Source organism: Aotus nancymaae, unplaced genomic scaffold (genome assembly GCF_030222135.1).
Source record: "Aotus nancymaae isolate 86718 unplaced genomic scaffold, 86718_ANA_hifiasm-v0.15.2.pri h1tg000031l, whole genome shotgun sequence".
NCBI classification, from domain to species: domain Eukaryota; kingdom Metazoa; phylum Chordata; class Mammalia; order Primates; family Aotidae; genus Aotus; species Aotus nancymaae.
Window position 1 is genome coordinate 2,840,105 of NW_026988444.1, and position 24,202 is coordinate 2,864,306.

The 24,202-nt window shown below is 51.5% G+C and overlaps 1 protein-coding gene across 2 annotated transcripts; it reads right to left on the minus strand.

The window, feature by feature from the left end:
• Window positions 1–7,707: 7,707 nt before the first annotated feature.
• Window positions 7,708–23,743, minus strand: RAB17 (RAB17, member RAS oncogene family). 2 transcript variants are annotated; one of them, XM_064383390.1, is made up of 7 exons: window positions 23,238–23,743; window positions 21,250–21,357; window positions 18,773–18,932; window positions 11,653–11,804; window positions 10,927–11,052; window positions 8,775–8,868; window positions 7,708–8,490 (listed from the first exon to the last, which is right to left on the minus strand). In XM_064383390.1, exons 1-7 carry the CDS (start codon window positions 23,514–23,516, stop codon window positions 8,381–8,383), a joined length of 1,029 nt encoding a protein of 342 aa, XP_064239460.1. In that variant the 5' UTR covers window positions 23,517–23,743; the 3' UTR covers window positions 7,708–8,380. The 2 variants fall into 2 exon arrangements, with proteins under 2 accessions (XP_064239460.1, XP_064239461.1); XM_064383391.1 differs by lacking the exon at window positions 21,250–21,357 and having other exon boundaries at window positions 23,238–23,737.
• Between the last annotated feature and the right edge of the window lie 459 nt (window positions 23,744–24,202).

The following is a 24,202-nucleotide window of genomic DNA, read 5'->3' on the forward strand; positions in this document are numbered from 1 at the left end:
CAGCCAGCTTGTCAAGAAAATCACCCTGGAGCCTCCCTCGCCCCACCTTTTCCTCACCCTCATAGGCTCCTTTCCCTTCAATCCTAATAAAAGCTCTGGCCTCCTTTAGTTTTGCATCTGTGACTGTGTGGTGGTGACTCTGAAGTTGTTCCCTCCTGGGACGTTAGACTAGAAAGAACCTCAGAGCCCAGCAGCTTCTTTGGAAGAAAAGGCTCTGTGACTTGCCAGAGGGCCCCTGGCACTGAGCTGGGAAACAGAACCACCCTTCATCACTGGCAGCCCACAGCCACCCCCACACCTAAGCTGCCCTGAGTGGCTGCCCAGGCTGTGCATGGCACGAGGCCAGGAGGTGCCACGCGCCACACTCTGCAGGACACCGTCCCCACAGGAAGGTGGCACAGCTCCCCGCTTGAGCCCTGGGCAGCCCTCTCAACCCCAGTCCTCTTTTTTTTTTTTAGATGTTATTTTTTAGAGCAGCTTTAGGTTCACAGCAAAATTGAGTAGAGGGTATAGAGAATTCCCATTCGCCCCCTTCCCCCACATCCATGCAGCCTCCCCACGATCTGCACCCCCACTGAGAGTGCCTCTGTTCCAGTGGAGGAACCTACGCTGACACATCGCCATCCCCACCCAGTGTGTGCCAGAGCCCACTCCACACTGTACATCCTGCAGGTTTGCACAAACGTAAGACAACATGCTCTAGCATCATGCAGAGCCATTTAAGTGTCCTAGAAGTCCTCTGGGCTCCACCTATTCATCCCTCCCCTCAACCCTGGCAACTGCTAGTCCTTTTATCACAGTCTGTCTTGCCTCCCTCTTACTCAGGGAAGATGCATCATGGATTGCTTCTGGCCCATGGCAGGGAGATTTGCACCTAGAGTGCTCCCACGCCACGCTGTGTCTCTTTCAAGTCACAGGGGGATGCCTCCACGTCCTGCCTCAGGTGTAGCTTATGTTGGCATTGGGTGCACAATTGCACCACCTGGGTTTATCCCCTGGCATCACTGAGCCTCAGTTTCCACATCTGCACGCCACCAGACAGCAGTGCTTACCTCATTCCTCAGCTCGGTGGGAGTGGCACCTGCATGCCAGCTGGCACAGGTGGGTGCTCTGTGAGTGCAAACCCCTTCCCCAAAGCCCACCCCCAACCCAGCCATGTAACAGGCTTAACCAGCTCCCTCCAACCCAAAGCTTGGCCTGGACACAGATCCATCCAGAAGAATGGGATGGGAACATACTCAAGATGAAACAAGACACGAGGTGGCTCACGCCTGTAATCCCAGCACTTTGGGAGGCCAAGGCTGGCAGATCACCTGAGGTCAAGAGTTCAAGCCTGGCCAAGATGGTGAAACCCTGTCTCTACTGAAAATACAAAAATTAGCCAGGTGCGGTGGCAGGTGCCTGTAGTTCTAGCTACTCCGGAGGCTGAGGCAGGAGAATCACTTGAACCCAGGAGGCGGAGGCTGCAATGAGGTGAGATCACACCACTGCACTCCAGCCTGGGTGACAAGAGCAAAACTCTGTCTCAAAAAGAAAAAAGGAAGGAAGGAAGGGAGGGAGGGAGGGAGGGAGGGAGAAAGGGAGGGAAGGGAGTGGGGGAGGGGAGAAGGTTAGAGTCACAGGCTGGGACATCAGGGGCTCCCAGGGCCACTCACCAACATCACCAAGTCTCAGGCTCCACCACCACCACCCACAGGAAAACAGCAGCAGCTCATGAGAAGACACAGGTAGGTCCGAACTCAGGCTGAGCCGGGCTGGAGCGGCTTCCCCAGCGGCAGCCTGGACGGTGGGCGCATGGACGAGCCTCCTCCAGCGTCTGGAGCCAGTGGGATCCTGGAGCCATTTATCATGAATCATCTGTGACACAAATGTTTGCAGCTCTGCCGGGTCCTCTCCCTGTGTGCTCACAGAAAGGGACCTTCCTGCCTGCTGCCCCGCCCCAGCGCCATCTTGGGACCGGAAGATAAGGTAGTGGAGCATTGACACAGGTGAGCCTTCCACACGCAGGTGTCGGGGCGGCAGGGGCTAGTTTTAGGAAACCCTGCCTGTTCTTTAGGTCTCTGGTGAAAAAACACGCCTTCCTCCCTTTGTTGGATACACGTGTGTTGAGTGCCTGGTGTGTGCCAGACATTGTAGGGGACCCTGGGAATCCCACGGAAGTCAGGGCAGAGGCCCTGCTCTCACTGGGGTTCTCAGGCCTCACCTACGCTCACCTGGAAGGATTTAGAAATCCCCTTGCAGGCTGATGGGATCAGAACCTCCGGGTGAGATGCAGCTGTGGGGCTCCTTTTTTTCTTTTTTGAGATGGGGCCCAGGCTGGAGTGCAGTGGCTTGATCACCGCTCACTGCAGCCTCAACCCCCAAGGCTCAAGAAATCCTCCCACCTCAGCCTTCGGGGTAGCCAGGACTAAGGTGCGCACCACCACGCCCAGCTAACTTTTCGTTTCTGTTGTTCTCGTAGAAACAGGGTCTCCCTTTGTTGTCCAGGCTGGTCCCAAACTCCTGGCCTCAAGCAGTCCTCCCGCTGCAGTCTCCCAAAGTGCCAGGATTACAGGCGCGAGCCAACCTGCCCTGCCTAGGTGGGGGGCTTTCCGCAGCCCAGGTGACTCCAGTGCAGGGTTGAGCCTTCCTGTCTAGTGGTGATGGAGGAAGGGAAAGGGGCAGTCACAGTCCCGGGTGAGCAGGGACCCAGGGGTCCAGGACCACGAGAGATCTGCCTACTCTTGGGGAGGCCATGAAATGATTCCTGAAGGAGTCAAAGGAGATATAGATAGATAGATAGATAGATAGATAGATACATACATACATACATACATACATACATACATACATACATAGATACATAGATATAGATAGATTTTATGAGAGAAAGAAAGAAAGAGAAAGAAAAGGGGGAGAGAGAACAGGAGTCTTGCTCTATTGCCCAGGCTGGAATGCAATCTAAAAATAGGTATTAAAAACCTCTGTTATGCCGATAATTGTGCTTAACAATGGAGACAGGAAGGAATAAGGGAAGAAAATAACAAACAAACAGCCAACCAATATTTCATTTAAGTCTGTGAAATGCTATGCAAATGCTAAAAAGTGATTTACTTCCAATTATGTAGTCACTTTCAAAATAGGTGTAATGTGATACTGAGAAAAATGTATGTTCTGTGGACCTGGGGTGGAGAATTCTGTAAATATTCACTAAGTTTACTTATTCCAGGTCTAAGTTCAAATCATAGATGTCCCTATTAATTTTCTATGTCGTTGATCCGTCGAATATTAACAATGTGGTGTCAAAATCTCCCGCTATTATTGTGCGGGAGTCCAGGTCTCTTTATAAGTCATTAAGAACTTGTCTCATGTATCTGGTTGCTCCTGTATTGGGTGCATATATATTTATAATCATTAACTCCTGTTGTTGCTTTGATCCTTTTACCATTATGTAATGTTCTTCTTTGTTTCTTTTAGTCTTTGTTACTATTAAAGTCTATTTTGTGAGAGACGAAAGTTACAACTCCTGGGTTTTTTTTGTTTTTTTTTTTTTTTTTCCTCTCCATTTGATTGGTGAATCTTCCTCCATCCCTTTGAGTCTTTGTGTGTCGTTGCTTGTGAAATAGATCTGGATACAGCGTACCGATGGGTTTTGACTTTTTATTTAATTTACCTGTCTGTGTCTTTGATTGGGGCATTTAATCCATTTAAATTTAGAATTAATATTAATATTTGTGAGTTCAATATTGTCATTTAATGCTAGCTGACTATTTTGCCCTTTAGTTGATGTAGATTCTTCTTTATAGAGATACTCTTTACGTTTTGGTAATTTTTTGGGATGATTGATACTGGTTGTTCCTTTCTGTTTGTAGTGCTTCTTTCAGAAGCTCTTGTAAAGCAGGCTTGATGGTGATGAAATCTCTGAGTGTTGCTTGTTTGCAAAAAAATTTATTTTTCCTTCGCTTATGAAGCTTAGTTTGGCTGGATATGAGATTCTGGGTTGAAAATTCTTTTCTTTGAGGATATTGAATATTGACCCCTACTCTCTTCTAGTTTGTAGGGTTTCTGGTGAGAGGTCTGCTATGAGTCTGATAGGCTTCCCTTTATGGGTAACGTGACCTTTCTCTCTAGCTGCCCTTAGAATTTTCTCCTTTATTTCAACCCTAGTGAATCTAGTGATTATGTGTCTTGGAGTTGCTCTAGTTGAGGAATATCTTTGTGGTGTTCTCTGGATTAGCTGGAGTTGAGTATTGTCCTGCCTTACTAGATTAGGAAAGTTTTCCTGAATAATGTCCTGAAGAATATTTTCCAACTTGGATTCATTCTCTTCGTGACATTCAGGTATACCTATCAATCATAAATTAGGTCTTTTCACATAGTCCCATATTTCTTGGAGACTTTGCTCATTCCTTTTTACTCTTCCTGCTCTAATCTTGTCTTCTCGTTTCATTTCATTAAGTTGGTCTTCGACCTCTGATATCCTTTCTTCTGCTTGATCAATTCGACTGTTAAAACCTGTGCATACTTCGCAAAGTTCCCATATTGTGTTCTTCAGTTCCATTAATTCACTTATATTCCTCTCTAAGTTGTCTATTCTCATTAGCATTTCATCAAACCTTTTTTCAAGGTTCTTAGTTTCTTTACATTGGCTAGAACATGTTCTTTTATCTCAGTAAAGTTCCTTAATATCCACTTTCTGAAGCCTAAATCTGTTAATGGAACGCACTCGTTCTCCATCAGGCCTTGTTCTCTTGTTGATGAGGAACTGTGATCCCCTGTAGAAGGAGAGGCATTCTGATCTTGGGTGTTCTCAGCCTTTTTACGCTGGTTTCTTCCCATCATTGTGAGTTCATCCACCTGTCATCTTTGTCTCTGAGTGGACGTCCAACTTGTTGATTCCCAGCGCCGAAATCTGAGCAACCCACTGCACCAGCCAAAACAGCGGCATTAAGATTCGTGGTGCTTTTCTGCCCGGGAATCTCCGGTCTGGCTTCCCTCTTGAGTCCCTTCTTCAATCAGGTAAATGGGCAACTCTGCCTTCCCGGAGCTCCAAACGTCGACCAAAAGGGGACCCAATCCCGTTTACTCTGCACCAAGAACCGCCACTCCGGGGCGCCAGCAAAACCACCATGCCGGCCACAGGAGTCACCCTGGCGACCCGTGGGGCTCCTCCACTGGGAATCTTCCAGTCCATAGGTAACAAAAATTCGTCTGAAAGTGTGGCGTCCTCTTGTTCTGTACACTTTCTCTGGGAGCTACAATCCCGAGCTGCTAGTGATCAGCCATCTTGGATCTCTCTCAGGATATATTTTAATAATAAATTCTGGCAGAGCCATGGTAGGCCGCCAAGACAGAGCGGGAAACAGGCAGGCATCCAGGCACCCTACAAACCTCCCTCGTATTTCTCCCCTTCTACGTCATCCGGCCACTCTTCTGCAGTTCCTCTGAGAGCCTCCTGTTTTGCTCTTCAGCGGAGCAAGCACTCAGGACCCCAGGACCGTGGGGCCGGCCTTACACAATGCTGGAGCGCCGTCTGGTGGCCATGGGCAACCCCAGCCTCCTGCCGCCCCCAGGGTGGGTCCCCACTCCGACTCAGGGCCCGCTGCAGGGGAACAGCCTAGCACACTGGGGACTCACACTTCATGTTCTTCATCTGTGAGGGAATCATTGCATGAAAAATGGTCCAACTTTATTAGCAGCTGTAAACTGCAATGTCCATAGCAATAACACAGAGTCAGATTTCACCTGTGAAATTGTCTAAGAAACGAGGACAGTGCACGTGAAAACCAAGGGAACAGGCCCTCTCAGAAGCTACTGTTTTCTTTATTCTTTAGCTTTTCTTGGAGCTCATGAGAGAGGTATGTGAAATCTGGTCTGCATTTGTCTAGTAAAGGTCAAGTGAGAAGGTCATTTCAGTCACACTAGCACCAGGAAGCCACACTCCAAGGGAGACCCAAGATGTTCCTTGTCCCCAAGATTGAAAGATGGATCTTCCAGGGGCCCAGTGGATCCAGGTGGCTCCTCCAGTTAGGATAACGAGGCCAGGGATCATGAGGGAGGAACTGTTATGAAGCTGTGGTTTGAAAGCTGAGAAATGCAGGCTGGCCAGGAGGGGCTGTGCCCCGCCCCCGCTCTGAGGCCCAGTGGATGAGGGCAGGGAGCAGCTGTCAGAACCTGGAGGAGGAAGAGGCCTCTTGGACGGGGGCAGTGGCTTCTGGCAGGCAGGCTGTAGGCAATGATTGGCCTCTGTGTCCTCTCCCTGGACCCCTGGCAGGGCTCCCCATGGTCTGGACCCCACAGAAGGTCACAGCCTGGCATCTCTATGCCAAGTGAACGAGAGCAGAGGGAAGCCTGGTGGAGCCAGGGAAGCTCCAGGCACAGAGCTCTTTCCCCTTTCACGTGATGGGAAGCTCAGCATCAAATGGAAGGCACTTTGCTTTCTCCTGCTTTGATCCTTACAGCAGCCAATATAGTGATGCCACGTTTTCCAGGTGGATAACAATGTCTTATTGTTTAAAACTCACACCTGCTTATCAGAGTCCCAGGGGCAAGGATGAAAACCAACATCACCTTCCAAAAACCTTGAAATAACCTTGCCCCCGCAGTGTCCAGAAAGAGACCCAACAGGAAAACATTTTGTGGGGTTTTCCTCCCCAAACAGGGGCTGGGTTGCTGCAGTTTGGATATTTGTCCCTTCCAAACCTCATGTTGAAATCTGACCCCCAGGACCAGATGTGGTGGCTCACACCTGTAATCCCAGCACTTTGGGAGGTGGAGGCAGGCGAATCACCTGAGGCCCGGAGTTGGAGACCAGCTGGGCCAACATGGTGAAACCCGATCATTACTAAAAAATACAAAAATTAGGTGGGTATGGTGGCGCATGCCTGTAGTCCCAGCTACTCAGGAGGCTGAGGCGGGAGAATCACTCAAACCTGGGAGGCAGAGATTGCAGTGAGCTGAGATCATCATGCCACTGCACTCCAGCCTGGGTGACAGAGTGAGACTCCATCTCCAAAAAGAAGAAGAAAGGTGAAGAAAGAAGAAGAGGAGGAGGAGGAATGAAGAAAGAAGAAAGAAGGGGAAGAGGAGGACAAGGAAGAGGAAGAAGAAAAAGGAGGAAGGAAGAAATCTGACCCCCAGTGTGAGAGGCGGGGCCTGATGGGAGGTGTTGGCTCATGGGGGTGGGTCCCTCGTAAATGTCTTGGTGCCTTCCTGGCTGTAATGAGCGAGCTTACTCCAACAGCGCCTATAAGAGTTTCCCCAGAGCTGGTTGTTGAAAAGAGTGGGAACTCCCCCTACACTTTCTTACTTCCTCTCCCCGTGTGACCTCTGCACGCCCGCTTTCATTGCCTTCCCCCAGGAGTGGAAGCAGCCTGGGGCCGCACCAGGAAGCAGACTGGCCCCATGCAGCCTTTGCAGCCTGCAGAACCACGAGCCCAATACACCTCTTTCCTTATAAATCACCCAGCCTCAAGTATCCCTTTATAACAACACAAAAACAGACTAAGACACAGGTTTCTCTGCAAAGGCAGGCAGTCAGGATGGAGTGTCGCCATCTGGGAATGCATCCCATCCAGAGAGCAGGGTCAGGCCCACGTTAGTCACAGCCTGCACATGGGTCTGCTTCCTCATTTACTTCACAGGAGCCCTCCCAGCATATAGACAGAAATATCTACAACAATCCATCAGGCTCGGGGTCCTGCCTTGTACTAGAAAACTTCCAAAAGCCAGATTGTCAAAAGCAATTTAATTTTTGGAGAAAAAAAATGCATGTGCAGTACAACTTACATCTCAGGTTAAATGAATCTTCCTATTCATTGGACAGAAACTCAGCTTCGCCGCATTTCCAGCCAGGAGTGCACGTGAGGGAACCAGAGCCACTGCCCCCAGCTGCCCTCCCCAGAGGCGTTAGTCCTGGGCCCACCCCATGCTCGGTTATCGCTTCGCTTCTTCCTGGCACCGCCACCTCCATCTGGGCCCGCTCCCCAAACCCCTAGAAGCAGGTGAGCCCAGGCTCCGGGCCAGCGCCCCCACCCACATCAGGCGAGAGGCATCTTTCCACCATCGCTGTGCTCCAGGGACTTTTCCAAACCTTGCTTCCTCTGTGTCCAGAGGCCGCCTGGCTGAGGGGCCACTGTCCAGGTGGGGCCGGCACAGGCATCCGGGAATCAGATGGTGTGGGTGGGGATGGGACACAGCACCCTCTGGGAGTCATGCGACGCCAGCTCCTCCCCTGGCGGTTCCCACTGGCTGTGGGAAGTGGTTTTTATAAAGGGGGCCAACTTCCAGGAACCTCTAGGGCTCAGGAGCAACCCAGCATCGACAGTGAATCAGAACTACGCAGAGGTGGCCATGGCCCAGGCTGGGGGCGTCTTCCCACAGCCCCCAGGGGTGGCTGCAACTATTGTGCACAGCATTTGGCCTCCCGCGCTGGCCTCTCATTCAGAGCCACAGCTGCGTCCCCCCGTGGAGCCTGGCCCTCCCCGTTGTCTCTCTGCAGTAGCTCTCGGGCTGTGAATGGCAAGAGGCGGAGGCCAGTTAGGGAGGGAAGTCCCCCCTGCCCAGCACAGCCCTGCAGCCCAGCAGCCAGGGACCCACCCCTCCTACATGCAGCCCAGCAGCCAGGGACCCGTAGAACCAAAGAACCATAGAACGAGGGCTTCCTGCCCCTCCTGGTCACCGTCCAGTCCCTAGAGACATTCTATGGGATCCTGCATCACCAGCAAAGGGGACCCAGGGAAGTCGGTCAGGGACGAGCACCCCCACCTTGTCTAGCCCGTGGGGACATTACTCACCCACGGCACTGAACACCTCCAACACCTGATGGTTCAGTTTGGCCGAAGTTTCCATAAACAGCAACTTCCGGCTGTCGGCAAACTCCTTCCCTTCCTGAAGGAAACAGCCACAAAATCCAGCGTTGTTTATGAGAGTTTCCTAAGAACACCTGGTTCACTCCCAACGGTAAGACCCAAGAAAGCCGCGGCCGGGCAGACGGCACTCCTCCACGCCTCGCGTCCAGGTCGTATTTCTTAGCACTCCTGAGCAGCCAGGACCAGGAGGGGCAGGGTGTGATCCCTGGAAGAGGCTATTCCTCTAGCTGGCTGGCGGCAGCCTTCCTCCTCCTGCAGGGCCTGGGAAGCCACGCTCCCACCCCGAGGCTCCCCTCCCACCATGGCTGTGGGCGACTGTGGGCACCTGTGGGCTCCAATGCTGGGCAGAGAACCAACTGAGAACCAGGGAGCATGAGAGGCAGAGGGAGGCCCCTGGACGGCGCCCACCTGGGCCCTTCCTCTGGGGAGCCCTCATTTTCCAACATGGGTCTCCTATAGTGAGGAAAGGATGTCCCAGAGCAAAGGCAAATGGGAAGACAGCAGGCTTGCAATGGGAGACCAGGGAAGAAGCATTCATGGGAAGGCTGCCGCCTCGCCCAGGAGTCAGGGGTGGCCGAGGAATGGGGGCCCCTGTGTGCAGGCCCCTCCCCTAGCCTCCATGACTCTCTCAGGAAGAGGAGCCTGTGGCAGATCCTGGAGGGCACAGTTCAGGCTCCTGACTGTCCTGCCAGACATGGAGCTGGCAGCAGGCATGGCCAGCCATGCCCACAGCCCTGGCACCGTCCACGATTGTGCATGCACTCCTCCTACCCCGACCCAGAGAGCCCTGGGCCAGCTGCTCCTCAGCCAGCTCCCCAGGCAGACGCTCCAAACCCACCCTGGCTGCCCACTGCCCCTCCAGACCTTGAGTACCTCACGCCCATGTTTTTGTGCCTGCCCGAGCGCACAGCCCATCTAGTCACTCTCAGAGGACACAGCTATGCTGCCAGGCTCCTCTCCTCCCCACCCTGCCTTACAACAAGGGCTCAGACTGAGGCTGCCTCCCTTTGCTCCCCTTGCTCTCCCCGCAAATTCTCCAAATTCTTCATCCCACTTCTCCATCTCTCCACAGCCTCCATCAAAGCTGGAGCCTTTCTCTTCAGGAGGCATGGAGGTCGGCCTGAGCCCTGAGTCAGGTCCGCCCCTGCGCCAGCCTCTAGTGTGTGTGGGGCCTCTCCACCAGCCACTTGTCTGCAGCTGCTTACGTGGTCTTTGTCCTAAATGTGGTGGGGAGGTAAGATGCCGTGGAAGAGAGACAACAGCGACAGCTGGGTGACCGCAGCTCCACCTGGCAGAACTCGGGTGAGGGGGCTACATCTGCAGAGAGCCCCCTTCTGGGAGCCGAGTGGGGAAGGGAGCTCTGCTGAGGAACTGGATCTTTTCTCATTCAGGCCGAGCCCACCCTGCAGCCACCACCCTGCCCTTCCCTCCGCCGGCCACCCTGTGCCTGCTCCTCCACCACTGGCCTTGAACTGTCATTGTCCCTGGGCCCGAGTTTTCCAGGAAAGACCAGAAAGAATCTTTGACCAAAAGAGAAATTCAGTCACGCCTGTAATCCCAGCACTTTGGGAGGCCGAGGCGGGTGGATCACGAGGTCAAGAGATCGAGACCATCCTGGTCAACGGGGTGAAACCCCGTCTCTACTAAAAATACAAAAAATTAGCTGGGCATGGTGGTGCGTGCCTGTAATCCCAGCTACTCAGGAGGCTGAGGCAGGAGAATTGCCTGAACCCAGGAGGCGGAGGTTGCGGTGAGCCGAGATCGCACCATTGCACTCCAGCCTGGACTACACAGCCAGACTACATCTCAAAAAAAAAAAAAGTTGTGTGTTTGTGTTTGTATCTGTGTGTGTGCTTGTAAACGTGTGTGGGTGCAAGTGTGAGTGAATGTGGGGGCGTGTGTGTGTGTGCAAGTGCGTGTGGGCATGTGGAGGTGTGGAGGTGCGTGTGCACATGTGTAAGTACATGCAGGCGCGGGGGTGCCTGTGTGAACGTGTGAGTGCCAAGGTCTTGACACAGGTGGGCAGGGCTCTCTCCTCTGCCTGTGGAAGAGAACAGCAGGGGCTCCTGGGCAGTACCTCGAAGGTCACCTCCCGCTCCTCACTGAGGTCCGTCTTGTTGCCAACCAGCATCACCAGGACTTCTCCCGGCTGCAGCTCCTTCTCCAGGTCCTTCAGCCACTGCTGAGCCTTGTGGAAGGAATCCTAGAAAAGAAGAAAAAGTAACATCAAACACAACTTACAGGTGGGCTCCATGAGCTATTCCAGGGGGGAAAGCCTGGTGCTGGTCATGTTGTATAAAATGTCACAGAATCCAACTGGCCATGGACGGGCCTGCAGGGCTGCTCTGTTCCTCTGAGGAGGGGTTGTTCCTGCCCTGGGTGACCTTTGCAGCGAGGCAGCAAACTGCTGGGACATACATCAGCTCCTTCACCCTGACCAGGCCCAGGAGACTGCAGGCCACGGGGTATTTCAGGTCAGACCCTGAGCTCCTAGATGTCCTCAAAGGACCATTTTGTGCAAGAGAGCCTGGGGACTGGCCATCACCCCAAACCCTGACCCCAACACAGCACCAGGAACTACTGAGTGGCAGATGGCTGTGGCATGTGCTCTGCAGACCACAGAGGAGGAGAACCCTGGCTGTGGAGGAGGATGGGGGTTATCAGGAGACCCTCCCGGAGGAGGTGACTAGTGCTCACAAATGGGGCCCCTGTTTTGTGAGTACATCATGGCATCATTGCATCGGAGAAACCGGAAGGCAGGTGCGTGGGAAGGAGAGTGGGACACGCCTGGAGGCAGGCCTACCTTCCTGGTGATGTCATACACCAGAAGCGCAGCGTTGGCGCCCCTGAAGTAGAGGTGGCAGACACTGTGGTACTTCTCCTGGCCAGCCGTATCCCAGATCTCAAGCTTCAGAGAGGAGGCGCCCAAATCCACCACCTTTGTGAAGAATGCACCTGAAACAGGGAGGCCAGGAGCGCTTACTTAGAGGACGAGGTGCCCACGTGCGGCACAGGTGGGACCACAGCAAGCCACAGGCACAGCGATAGGCTCAGAGGGGCAGCTGGTCACATGCCTTCTACAGGCACAGCGATGGGCTCAGAGGGGCAGCTGGTCACGTGCCTCCCACAGGCACAGTGATGGGCTCAGAGGGGCAGCTGACCACGCGCCTTCTACAGGCACAGCGATGGACTCAGAGGGGCAGCTGGCCACGCACCTCCCACAGGCACAGCGATGGGCTCAGAGGGGCAGCTGGCCACATGCCTCCTACACCCGCATGGCCAGGAGGTCGAGCAAACAGCTCTTCTGGGACATGGAGGCTTCTGCATCGAGCAAAGCATCAGGAGTGATTACTATGAGCCCTTCGGAGAGGCTTTGGCTGGGAAGATCAATCTCTCCAGGACATAACACAAAAGCTCTGAGCTACACATGCTGGGGAAGGGTCTCCACTAACCCAGCATCCGACGCAGGCCTGCCGGCTTCCAGCGATGCAGCTGGGCTCTGGGGCCCCTAGAGTCCTGAGTGCCCCCGGCCCATTGGCCCCTTGCCTGCTAGGCCCATCTTGCACAGGGCCAGCCACGATTGCACAGACTCCTCCAAGTCCTTCCTCACCTCCTGCTACCCTCCCCACTTTCCCCACGCTGCTCCCCGCCAACCCCCTTCTCTAATGTCCCCTCTGCACGGCGTCCTTCCTCTTCTTCCCCTAGAAAACTCTTAGGTGTCTTCTGAGATCTTTGAGCATCAACCCCAGGATGGCTGCTGGGCCCCCTGCCTCCATGGAAGCCTCCCAGCATCCCAAACACACCCAAAGGCGAGGGCTCCTGTGTTCTCTACCTGTCTCCCCCAGGAGGGCAGGAGCTTTATCTTACTCATTCATGTACCTGCTACACACACACACACACACACACACAATCTCCAAGCACTTTAACATACTGGGCAATGCACTGTTCATGTAAAGATTTTTTACCCTTTGCTTTCCAAAGTGATGTGATTTTTAAATGATTGTTTTATAGATCTCCACAATGTTTTCACCATCGTGTGTGGCTTGTCAGGGATGTGTTATGCACAGAATTGGAGAGGGGGAACACAAGGTGTCCGGGGCATGGAGAAGCCACCAGCACGCACGGGCTCCTGTGAAAGCCACTACCCTGCCTAGACCCTGGCTTGGGTTCGGAGTCTGTTGGGGAGATTCTGGCAAACAGAGCCACATGTTTAAAATGAAAACTTTCACTCCAAGGACAGTGTGTGAGTGTCCTGCGGCTGGCATAATTAAGACCACGAGCCTCCCTTCGGCTTCAGGGGCTGCGGGCAACCCTGGCATTCCTGGTAGCTGCATCATCCCCATCTCTACCTCCGTCTTCACACGGTTGCCCCTCTGTAGCTGTGTCCTCTCCTCTTCTCATCCGGACATCAGTCACTGGATTTAGGGGCCATCCTGCCCCATTTAGGGGCCAACAAGTCTCAGCTTGTTGGCCTTAATTAGTTATATCTGCAAAATTACCTCTCTCCAAATGAGGTTATACTCATAGGTTCTGGGGGTTAGGACTTAATCACATCTTTGCGGGAGGGAAAAACACAATTGCACCCACTACACAGAGATCAGGAGGCATGGCTGGACAGAGATTTCCAGCATGGCACAGCAAACCATGTTTCTCTCTCATGAGATAATCTCTTCCCAAACAGAAGCCACTGTCTGGGCTCTTCTGCCCGAGTCCTGCAGTTTACTGCAGGTCCAGGAACCTGAAGTCAGACAAACTCTCCAGGTCACACAAAGTCACGGTCTCCATCCAGACAGTAGGGCCAGTGATTTCCAGCTTGAACAGGGCGACTGAACGGGCTACAACCTCTGAACACAGCAGGTGCTCAACTGGATTGACAACGGTGCCAGAATGAAGGCCGTGCACAGGCCGTGAATGTAGACCCATCAGCTGCGTGACCTCTGGCAGCTTGCTTCAGCTTTCTAAGTCTCAGCTTCCTCTTCCGTAGCAGGAGCTAATGGTGGCGTCAAACCCCCTGAGCAAGGAGAGACAGGGCACGTGAATTTTGCTGCTTCTTCCTGTCCTCTTTGCTCTTCGTGGACTTGTCGCAAAATGTGGGCCTTTTACCCACGTCTTTCTGTTTCCTATCACTTGAAATCACATTTCTCACTTTGAATTTGGTTATATCTTAAAAGCTATGACAGGGAACATGTGAGCATAACACTCAGGGTTGCTTTCTCCATTTACCAATCTTAGCCTCTCATATTTTCCTTTCCATGTTGAAAATGATGGCTGGAGGCCGGGCGCTGTGGCTCATGCCTGTAATCCTAGCACTTTGGGAGGCCGAGGTGGGTGGATTGTTTGAGGTCAGGAGTTCAAGACCAGACTGACCAACATGGTGAAACCCTGTCTCTACTAAAAATACAAGAATCAGCCAGGCTTGCTGGCATGAGCCTGTAGTCCCAGCTACTCGGGAGCCTGAGGCAGGAGAATCACTTGAACCCAGGAGGCAGAGGTTGCAGTGATCTGAGATCACGCCATTGTACTCCAGCACAGACGGCAAGAGACAGAGCAAGACTCTGTCTCAAAAAATAAAAAAGAAAATAAAATGATGGCTGGTAGTTGAATTTAAACTAATGTAAAATCCCAGCACATTTCCAAGGAGGGCATGGTTTTCAGTCCAAGCAATGATAATGCATGATAACAGTCAATGTTCGGCTGTCTACAGAACACAGAACCTTCTCTTCCCTGCAGAGAGTTGTAAGGCCCTCAGGTGGGCCCCTGGACAGGTATCCGAGAAGACGGCATGCATTTATTATCATATCCTTTTTCAGAAACCCACTAACCACATTTTCTATATCTCCACAGCTAAAGCCAAAATGTGATTTAAAAAATACATTTCTGGCTGGGTGCAGTGGCTCATGCCTGTAATCCCAGCATTTTGGGAGGCCCAGGAGGGAGGATCACTCTAGCTCAGGAGTTCAAGACCAGTCTGGGCAACGTAGTGAAATCTTGTCTCTACAAAAATACAAAATTTAGCTGGGTATGGTGGGACACACCTGTGGTCCCAACTGCTGAAGAGGTGGAGGTGGAGAACTGCTTGAGCCCAGGAGGATGAGGCTACAGTGAGGTGTGCTTACACCACTGCAACAGACCCCATAAAAAAAAAAAAAAGTTCCTCTAGTAAATTGTATTTATTTTCTTTTTTTTTAGTAGAGATGGGGTTTCGCCATGTTGCCCAGGCTGTTCTCGAACTCCTGAGCTTGGGCAATCCACCTGCCTTGGCCTCCCAAAGTGCTGAGATTACAGATGTGAACCACTGCGCCCAGACTCTCCGCTAAATGTTAATATCATGTAAGTTATTTTGCTTTTTCACCTTTTAATTTAAATAAAGAGCTGATTCTGCTCATTGAAGCCCTCACTGTAGCACTTGGCTTTTTTTGTAAAGATAGTGAGCTGATGACAAATTGAAAGGAACATGAAATGGAAACGGATTTTCTGGGAGCACTAGGACGTCAGCCACGTTCTCAGCTTAGGAGGGAAGTGAGCTGGTGCCAAGTTGAATGTGCTCAGTCCCTGTTTGTCACCATCCCCTTCCTGAAAAAAGCCCAATACGTCTGAGGTTAGTCGTGGCTTCGGCTGGCAAATATGCACACAAGCACTAGATGTCACTATCCTTCCAAAAGACATCACCATCACACAGCAAGCCGGCAGCCCACAGAAGCTCCCCTGCTGTGGCCATTAGGATGGTGGCAGCAGTTCATGGGGAGTGCCAACCCCCATCCCTGACACAGCAGTGGCTCCTGAAGCTGCCAGCTCCGCCACAGGCCCTGGCGGGGGTGTGCAGAAGGCTGCGCTAGCTTGGTGCTGCCTCTGTGCCTGCCTGGTCCTGTGGCACTGGCCAGCATGATGGCCTTCCAGCTTCAGGGCTCGAGTCCGTCACTTTCTGCCTCTGCTTCCTGCTTCCTCTGGCTGGACTGTGTCTTGCCAGGAGCTAAGCCCACCTCCTGTGTCACGTTCCTGCTGTGGGACCCATCCCACACACCCCTCAACCGAACCAGACCCTCAGGAGGGCCCCAGGGACCCAAGTCCATCCTCCCGTAGGTTGGCCCTGGCCTGAAGTGACACCCCTCGGACAGGGCTGGCCTTGGTGATGACCTTAAGCCACCCAAGGTAACGGCAACCTTTCATGGAGAGCCCACTCCAGGAAGGTATTCATGCCCCCATTTCACAGGGAAAACATCCAGGCAGAGGGAAGGAGCAGCGTGACAGTGGCCATCCACCCTCTCCCTCTCTCGGAGTTCCTGCAGCCACACACTGGGCGTGCTGCCTCCTGCATTTCCAGGCTGCCTGTGAGGACAGCACTCCCTTCTCTGAGGCTCTGCTCCTGGCCCACCCTCTCCCCTGGGCAGGAGCCAGTGTTCTTGATAAAAGCTGAAGCCACACATGACAAAAGAAGCAGGAGTGTCTGCTCTCAGAGGGTTTTTATACAACACAGATCACTCTTCCCCAAAGCACATCTATTAAAGGAATGAGCATATCCCAGCTCCTCATCCTAAAACTGGCAATATCCACATTTATAATAATATATGATCATGTAATGATTATAGTGATGATTAATAATTAGCATACACTTTGGGTGGCCGAGGCCGGTGGATTGCTTGAAGTCAGGAGTTCGAAACCAGCCTGGCCAAAATGATAAAACCCCGTCTCTACTAAAAATACAAAAATCAGCCAGGTGTGATGGTGTGCACAATCCCAGCTGCTTGGGAGGTGGAGGTTGCAATGAGCCAAGGTCTTGCCATTGCACTCTAGCCTGGGCAACAGAGCGGGACACCGTCTCAAAAAACAATAATAATAAAATAATTAACATAGGCCGGGTGCAGTGGTGCACACCATGGCAAAACCCCATCTCTACAAAAAATATAACAATTAGCTTGCTATGGTGGTATGTGCCTGTGGTCACAGCAACTCAGGAGGCCGAGGTGGGAGGATGGCTTGAGCCCAGGAGGCAGAGGTTGCAGTGAGCCAAGAACATGCCACTGCACTGCAGGCCAGGTGACAGAGCAAGACTCTGTCTTGAAAAAATTAACATAATAATAATTGTATAACAGCTACTCATAGTTACAGTAATATCTACCTCCAAAGGCTGTAATATTATCCCAGGTATGACGCAGACATGCGGATGAAAGCGGAGGACACCATCGCTCCCACAGGGGACTCGACCAACAGCGAAGGAAGGCGCTTCCACATTTCAGCCCCCAACCCAGCGCAGCTGCCAACACACAGAGGTGCTCGATACAAAAGTGCGGACGCCAGGCTTGGAGGCTGATGCATTGAAGGCGGCTTGTGAGCCACAGGCTAACCCCATCTGTCTGTCCTCCTCTCTCCTTTGTGCCATGGGCCACAGTCCACAGCCTCCCACCCCTGTCCCATCACAGAGACCCAGAGTGGGAACGAAGACTCCAAGCAGCAGTCCTGGGTGAAAGGCAGAGTCCAGCCTGCAGGACAGTTTTCCCCTCGGAGAGAGGAGATAAACCCGGGGAGAGGGTGTTGGAGGAAGGGAGACCCTGGCTTTCATCTGAAAGCCACTGGCAGCGGGATGACCCCTGAGGGGACAGGCAGAGGACCAGGAATAGAATGAGACATACAGGCCTCTGCATCTTGAATACCAGCCACCCAGGTACAGAGCCAACAACATCCAGGCCTGGTGAGGCCCCCATCTGTCTTCTCTGTTCTCAACTGAGGCCACCATCAGGCCAGCCTCAGCCCTTTGATATATGTTTAAAGGAAGCCAAGTCCAATATCATGGGTGAGGGGTGCAGATCTCCTTGCTAATGGAAAAGAGGACTGCACGGCCCACCCCAGGCCAGTTCTGACTCTCTCTCCCCAGGGTAGCGCCTGCAGACAGCCTCTCCCCATCACTCTAGCCCTTCTCACCACTAGCTCTGGGAGTCGAGCCAGACAGACCCCTGCCGATCCCCCTGTATCCCCTGGGGATCCTTCAGGAACCACCCCCCTGAGAAAATGGAAGAGCTCCCTAATAGCGAACGCCATGTGCCACATTTTACAATTGTGTTTCTGTGTTTGGTGCATCTGTTTAGCTGGTTATAGAATCCTCCGCACCTAACACAGGCCTGGAAGAGTCCATGCTCAACAGACACCTGTTAGATGAGTGAATGAACGGGTGAGTGAATTTGGAGAAAGGGCAGCTTATCCATGTCAGAGTCCGAATCTGAAACCGAGGCTGTGATTCTGCACATTCCCCAGAGGGGATCCGCAGAGAACACCTGGCTTTCTCTATTTCAGGTGAAAACCGCATTTCACTGCCCAGGCAGGCTGTGCCCACGGCAGGATGGGAAGGAGACGAGCAGCCTGCAGATGACCCTGCAGTTGCTCCTGGGATTCATGACGGGTTAGCCTTTTCAAGAAACATGGCGAGAAGGCCTCCCTCCCTGCCCACCCCCAACAATGATCCAGGCCGGACTGGTAAACCAAGTCCAGGCAGGAAGGAAGCTGCCGTTGGGGTAAATTAAACAGGGAGCAGGAGGGTGGCCTGGGCGCGGGGAGAGGACAGCTGGTTTGGGCCGCTGAGTGGCCAGAGCCCAGGAGGCTTCTTCTGGGCTCTCCCTTCTGCCAGCATAATCCCTCGCACCCAGCCTGATCCTTCTGGGCCAGAGATCCTACCCCTGAATCTCCACCCCCTGCAGACTCCAGCTGAGCTGAAACCTGACCCAGAGCCAAGGGCACTTCCTGGCTTTGTAGATTCTGTGGCTGCCATCATGGACATCACCCCCTCCCCTCATGCACTGGATACGGGCAGTACGAGACTCCAGGACAGTAAGGGGATTCCTAGGCGGGCCTCGTCCCCATCTGCCCCAGGTGTGGGTCAGTGGCCCAGACTTCTGCACTGAAAACCAACAAAGCATGCTCTGCCCCTCACTTACAGCCCACCGTAGGCAGGATACTCTTGAAGTCATTCTTCACATACCGGAGAGCCAAGCTGGACTTGCCCACGGAGCCACTTCCCAGGAGAACCAGCTTGAACACACGGGGCTGGCTGGGGGCAGTGCTGGGCTGGGGGCTCCTGTGTGCCTGCGCCATGCCCTGCAAAGAATCACAACCGTCTGAGGCAGATGGAACATCCGAGCCACACCACCGCAGCGAGCTCAACCCCGGGCGTCTTCCCGGTCAGGAGCAGGTGGCTCCCAACTCAGAGGCCACCTGGGTCCGTACTCCTGCACCCCTCTGCACCCCATGCCCCATCTCCCCATCTGCAAACTGGGGTGCACAAGACCCATTTTTAGGTCTGTGGTGAGGAACAAAGAGAGCTTTGCTTGGAAAGCACCGGGCATGGGTCATGGCAGACCCTGACAAGCAATGATTGCATGCAGTGGTCTCAGGGCTGGCTGTCCTCGTGCCATTACTTTCTATTCTTACAAATCTGTCACTTGTCCCCAAAGTATCTAACGCAGAGAGATGTAAAAAGCATCTGAGAATTTCCTGGTTGGTTGTCCATGGATTAAATTTGGTGTCTCAGAAAAACTCTGCCTAAAAAAAAGTTGGTGTCTCAATGATCTCAAAACATCATAGACACATTTGGACACATTCCTATTGTGTCTAAAGCCTCAGAACCCACAGTGGGATGCTCCAGAGAAAACCAACTCTGTGATCAAAATAAATGTGGGCAACCCCTGCATATGTTTTCATTATGGAAACTTTGCTGTACACACAATAGAGAGAATGGTCTGATGGGCCCATGTACCCACCTCCCACTTCCCCAGTTATCAGCTCGGCCAGCTGTGTCACTCACATTCCCAAACCTCCCTCCAGCAGATTAGTGTAAAGCAAATCCCAGGCATCCTATCATCTGCGAACCTCAGGACAGATACAGGTATTTTTTTCTTCTTTGCAGTTCATGTGTTGAAGATCTCTTGTCTTGTAGATTTCCTGTATGGATGTTGCTGATTGGACCCCTGTGTTATTGAATAGAGTTCTGTGAACTCTGTATTTTTGATACCGTGGTGGTTCAGGACACAAACCTGATTAGATACCGGCTATTTTTTGGCAAGATTGCCACAAGAGTGTGTGTGCACCTCCCTCAGAAGGCAAATAATGTCCAGTTGTCTCTCTGTAATGTTGGCAGTCATTGAAGACCATTACTTTGACCCTCTATTTCACTAGGGGGTTGCAAAATGGTGACATTCTAATAATGTTCTAATCTAATAATAGATAATGTTTGTTTATTATCTAGGAAGAGAAGCTCCCCACAATCTATATGAAACCTATCAGGGGCAGCTGGTCCTGTGATAAGGTCTCATCTCCCTCTCTCACCACGGTGGGGAGGAGGGAGGCTCTCTAAAGGGGGAAGGAAAGGAATTTTGAAAAGGAAATAAGAAAAGCAGGAGTGGTTGGAAGCAGCCCACATGCCCTCACTGCCTGCAGTAAGCAGCCATGGCCACAGACTGGTCTGGTCTGCCCTGCAGGGATAAGAGGGAAAGAATCAAGTTTGGAATCAGTCTTGAAATAAATAGGACTGAGTCCTAGATACCAAGAAGACTGTTCTAGACAGAAAGTGACTGGAGAGTCATGGAGTCTGGAACAGGAGGGTTTAGGGCTCTCAACCCATCACAGAAGAGGGGCTCCCCATAGCAGACTCAGGTGGTCATCCCAAACATGCCTGGAACCCCATCTTAGATGAAAATACTCAAGTTTGACCATCAAGTATGATGCTGGCCTAAGAGATGGATTAAAAACATAAAATTAAGTTTTCCATCTGTGTTTCTTTAAAGAAAGAAAAAGAAAGAAGGAGGGAGGGAGGGAGGGAGGAAAGAAAGAGAGAGAGAAAGAAAAAGAGAAAAGAAAAGAAAAGCTCCCCAGGTGATCTCAGTATGCAGCCAAGACTAGGATCGCTGATAGAATTCTGTTTTCCTTAGAGCCTGGAACAGGGTCTAGCACATAGTAAGTGCTCAATAAATAGCTAAGAAATGAATAAATGAGGCCAAGCACAGAAGAGCACATAATGCTTGCATTTTGAAATATCTGCCTGGATTGAGGACGGTTTCCTGGGTCCTGCTGTGGTTTGTATGTATTCTTCAAAAAGCAGATTTGGAAACAGTCCCCAGTGCAACTGTGCTGGGAGGTGGGGCCTAATGGAAGATAGTCAGGTCAAGAGGACTCTGCCCTCATTAATCCACGCCCAGCATGGATTATAACACTGTTGCTGTCTTTCACACCCGTGAGCCTGCCTGCGTGTTCTCTTGCCCTTTCCCCTTCCACTGTGGGATGACGCAGCAAGAAGGCCCTCAACAGATGTAGCCTTGCACTTCCCAGCCTCTAGAACCATAACAAACAAATATCTGTTATTTATAAATTCCTGTCTCAGGAATTCCCTTAAAGCAGCACAAACAGACTAAGACAGCACCTGAGCAAAGTGAGAGTGGCCGGCGTGAGAGCTTGGTCCAGCAGATGATCTGCCCAAGTCAGCTGGGACAGGCTCTCGGAGGTCAAGACACAGCCGAGACTTTCCGCCCTTTAGTGGAAGAGGAAAGGGTGAAAGAGGGGGTGAGGAATAAAAGACTACACGATGGGTACAGTGTACACTGCTCAGGTAACGGGCACACCAAAATCTCAGAAATCACTAAAGAACATATCCATATAACCCAATACCACCTGTTCCCCACAAATCTATGGAAATAAAAAAATAATTAAAAATAACCAAAGATAGCCCTTCAAGGTCTCTATGCTATTTATTTGCACAGGTTAATAAAACCCTTCCTAAGTCAAAAAAATATCTGTGGCCCAAAACATGTCAGAATTAGCTGAAACAGGTGGACTCTGAAGGAATGCACTTGACTACTGGGATGCCAGCGTCTCATTCCTTTGACAATGATATGTCTCTTTGTTTTAAAAAGTTATTTTATTTTTGGGCCAGACGCGGTGGCTCACACCTGTAATACCAGAACTTTGAGAGGCCAAGGCGGGGGGATCACTTGAGGTCAAGAGTTCGAGACCAGCCTGTCCAACATGGTAAAACCCTGTGTCTTCTAAATACACAAAAATTAGCTGGGTGTGGTGGCAGGCACCTGTAGTCCCAGCTACTCAGGAGGCTGAGACAGGAGAATTGCTTAAACCTGGGAGGTGGAGGTTGCAGTGAGCCGAGATCCCACCACTGTACTCCAGCCTGGGCAACAGAGTGAGACTTCATCTCAAAAAAAAAAAAAAAAAAGGTAGTTATTTTACTATAAACATACAAATGTCAATATAAAATAAAGACTACCCATAACTCCACCCCCAATACAGCCACAAATGGTATTTTTGCCTACTTTTAGGTTTTTTTTCTATGACTCCTAAAAACAAATCAAACCCCATAGTTTTAACATAAAATTATATCCTATGTTTTAAAAGTACTTAAATAGAATACCAAAGACAGTTGCCCACATTGCTTCAAAATCGTGTTCAATGGACACACAATGTTTCTTCAACTCTCTCAACTGGCTGCACCATTTTCCTAGTACTGGATTTTTACTTGGTTTTAACTTTTTCTCTGTAATAAGATTGCAGTAAACATTTCCTTCTATAACTTTTTGTGTGATTCAGTGTTGTAAGCTTTCAATAATGAAAGGTTGGAGGCCTCTGTCCAAACTGAAAATTAAAAGTGTGGCACCTGACCCTCACCTCCAGAATTTAATCAAGGTAGGGTTATTAGTAGTCTTTCTGAAGGCAAAGATGTTTTCAGGAACAGCATATTTGAGATTGGAGATTCTCTAGTAATCTTAACTTGGGGCCTTTTCATCTCTTACACCTCCCTTCCACAAAGCGGGGAAGAAAGGAGAGCAAACCCAAAATTAGTCTTTTTTGTGGGGAAGGGGGCATTCTGGGGAAGGGTCTGGTCGATGTGTCCCTGTGTCACCCTTGCCTGGGCCTGTGAAGAACACCGACATTATGAGAAGAACCCCAGCACACTGTGTTCAGAGCGCAGCCATTTGATACAGAGAGAAAACAAAATGTAGGTTGTAAAAAGGAGTTTACAAGAAAATCGGACAAGCTTCCTAGATATCACTGGATATTAAATTGGGAATTTTGATGTCATTTGAAATGGATTCCTTGAAGAGTTCTTCTTATTAACAGAAATCTTTTTTTTCAAGACCTCGACATTGGAACTTTCCCAAAGAAAAATTCAAATAGGAATCTCCTTCCGGGAATCTGACCTAGTGAGCCATCAGAAATCCGAACAAGGAAGTCTCCACCCCAGCTTTGTCCTTTGAATTATGCACACACGGACACATGCACAGACACAAACAAATACAGACACAAATACAAATATGTGAGCACACACACATACAGAGGCAGACACGGGCACGTGCTCACACAGACACTGCACAGGGCACAGAGGTTTAAACAATGACTCACCTGTTCCCCAGGCTTGGTCACTTGCAGGGAGCTGAAGAGCCTGTCATCACCCGTCCACAGAGTTGACACCCGTCTTCCCTTTCTCCTCGCTCTGGCCTGGGGGAGGTTTGCTTCCCTCCACGGGCGGGACAGGAGGAGCCTCTGCTCCAATGGAAAACAGCCCAGAGCAGAGGTCAAGAGCAGCAGCCTTGGACCAGGGCAGTGCCCACTGGCCGCCAGCCCCAAGGTCAGGCTTATTTTCCTCCAAAAAGTTTTCAAGGCAAAGTCCACGGTGATCATGTGGTCACCTGGGCAGGGCAGGAGGCTGGACCACAAAGCAGGTGACCCAGGAGCACCTGCACGCTGCCGGAAGTCACATTCCAGTCCTGAGTTTGCTGGCACCCAACTGGAGCCCGTTTTTCAGCTTTGTTCCGGGGTGTCACTTCCGGGGTGTCACTTCCGGGGTCTCACTTTGGCATGGAATGTTTCTCTTGTCTCCTTCCTCAGAGCTGTACTGAATCTTTGTTGCACTTGAAAAACCAACAGCCCAGAAGAGAAGAGAATATTTCGGCCAAATGAATTCCTCCCGCTGTCGACTGAAGCCAACCCTGGCTGAACCCTGCACTGGACCCAGAGGCCACTCAGTGTGGGCCAGTCCAGGGTCAGCCCCTGGGCTCGATGCTACCTGGGCGTGGGGTGGACGTGGCTTCCGTGGACCTGGGAGGCTCGGGCCACAGGAGAGCGGGAGGTGGACTTCCTCCTGGTCTTCTTAAATTCTTCAGGAGATTCCAGTCTTGAAATTTCCTGGCTTGGTGGTAAAGAAGAGTCGCCTTGAGGTAAGATTTCCAGAGTCTCTGAGCACAACTGGGGTAGCAGGGTTGGGCCCGAGGCTGAGGAGACGGAAATCTGTTGCCGTGAACATCACTCCACGCAGCCTGCATGTGGGAAGCCAGCTCACTTTATGTCCTCCAAATTCACCCTAACTT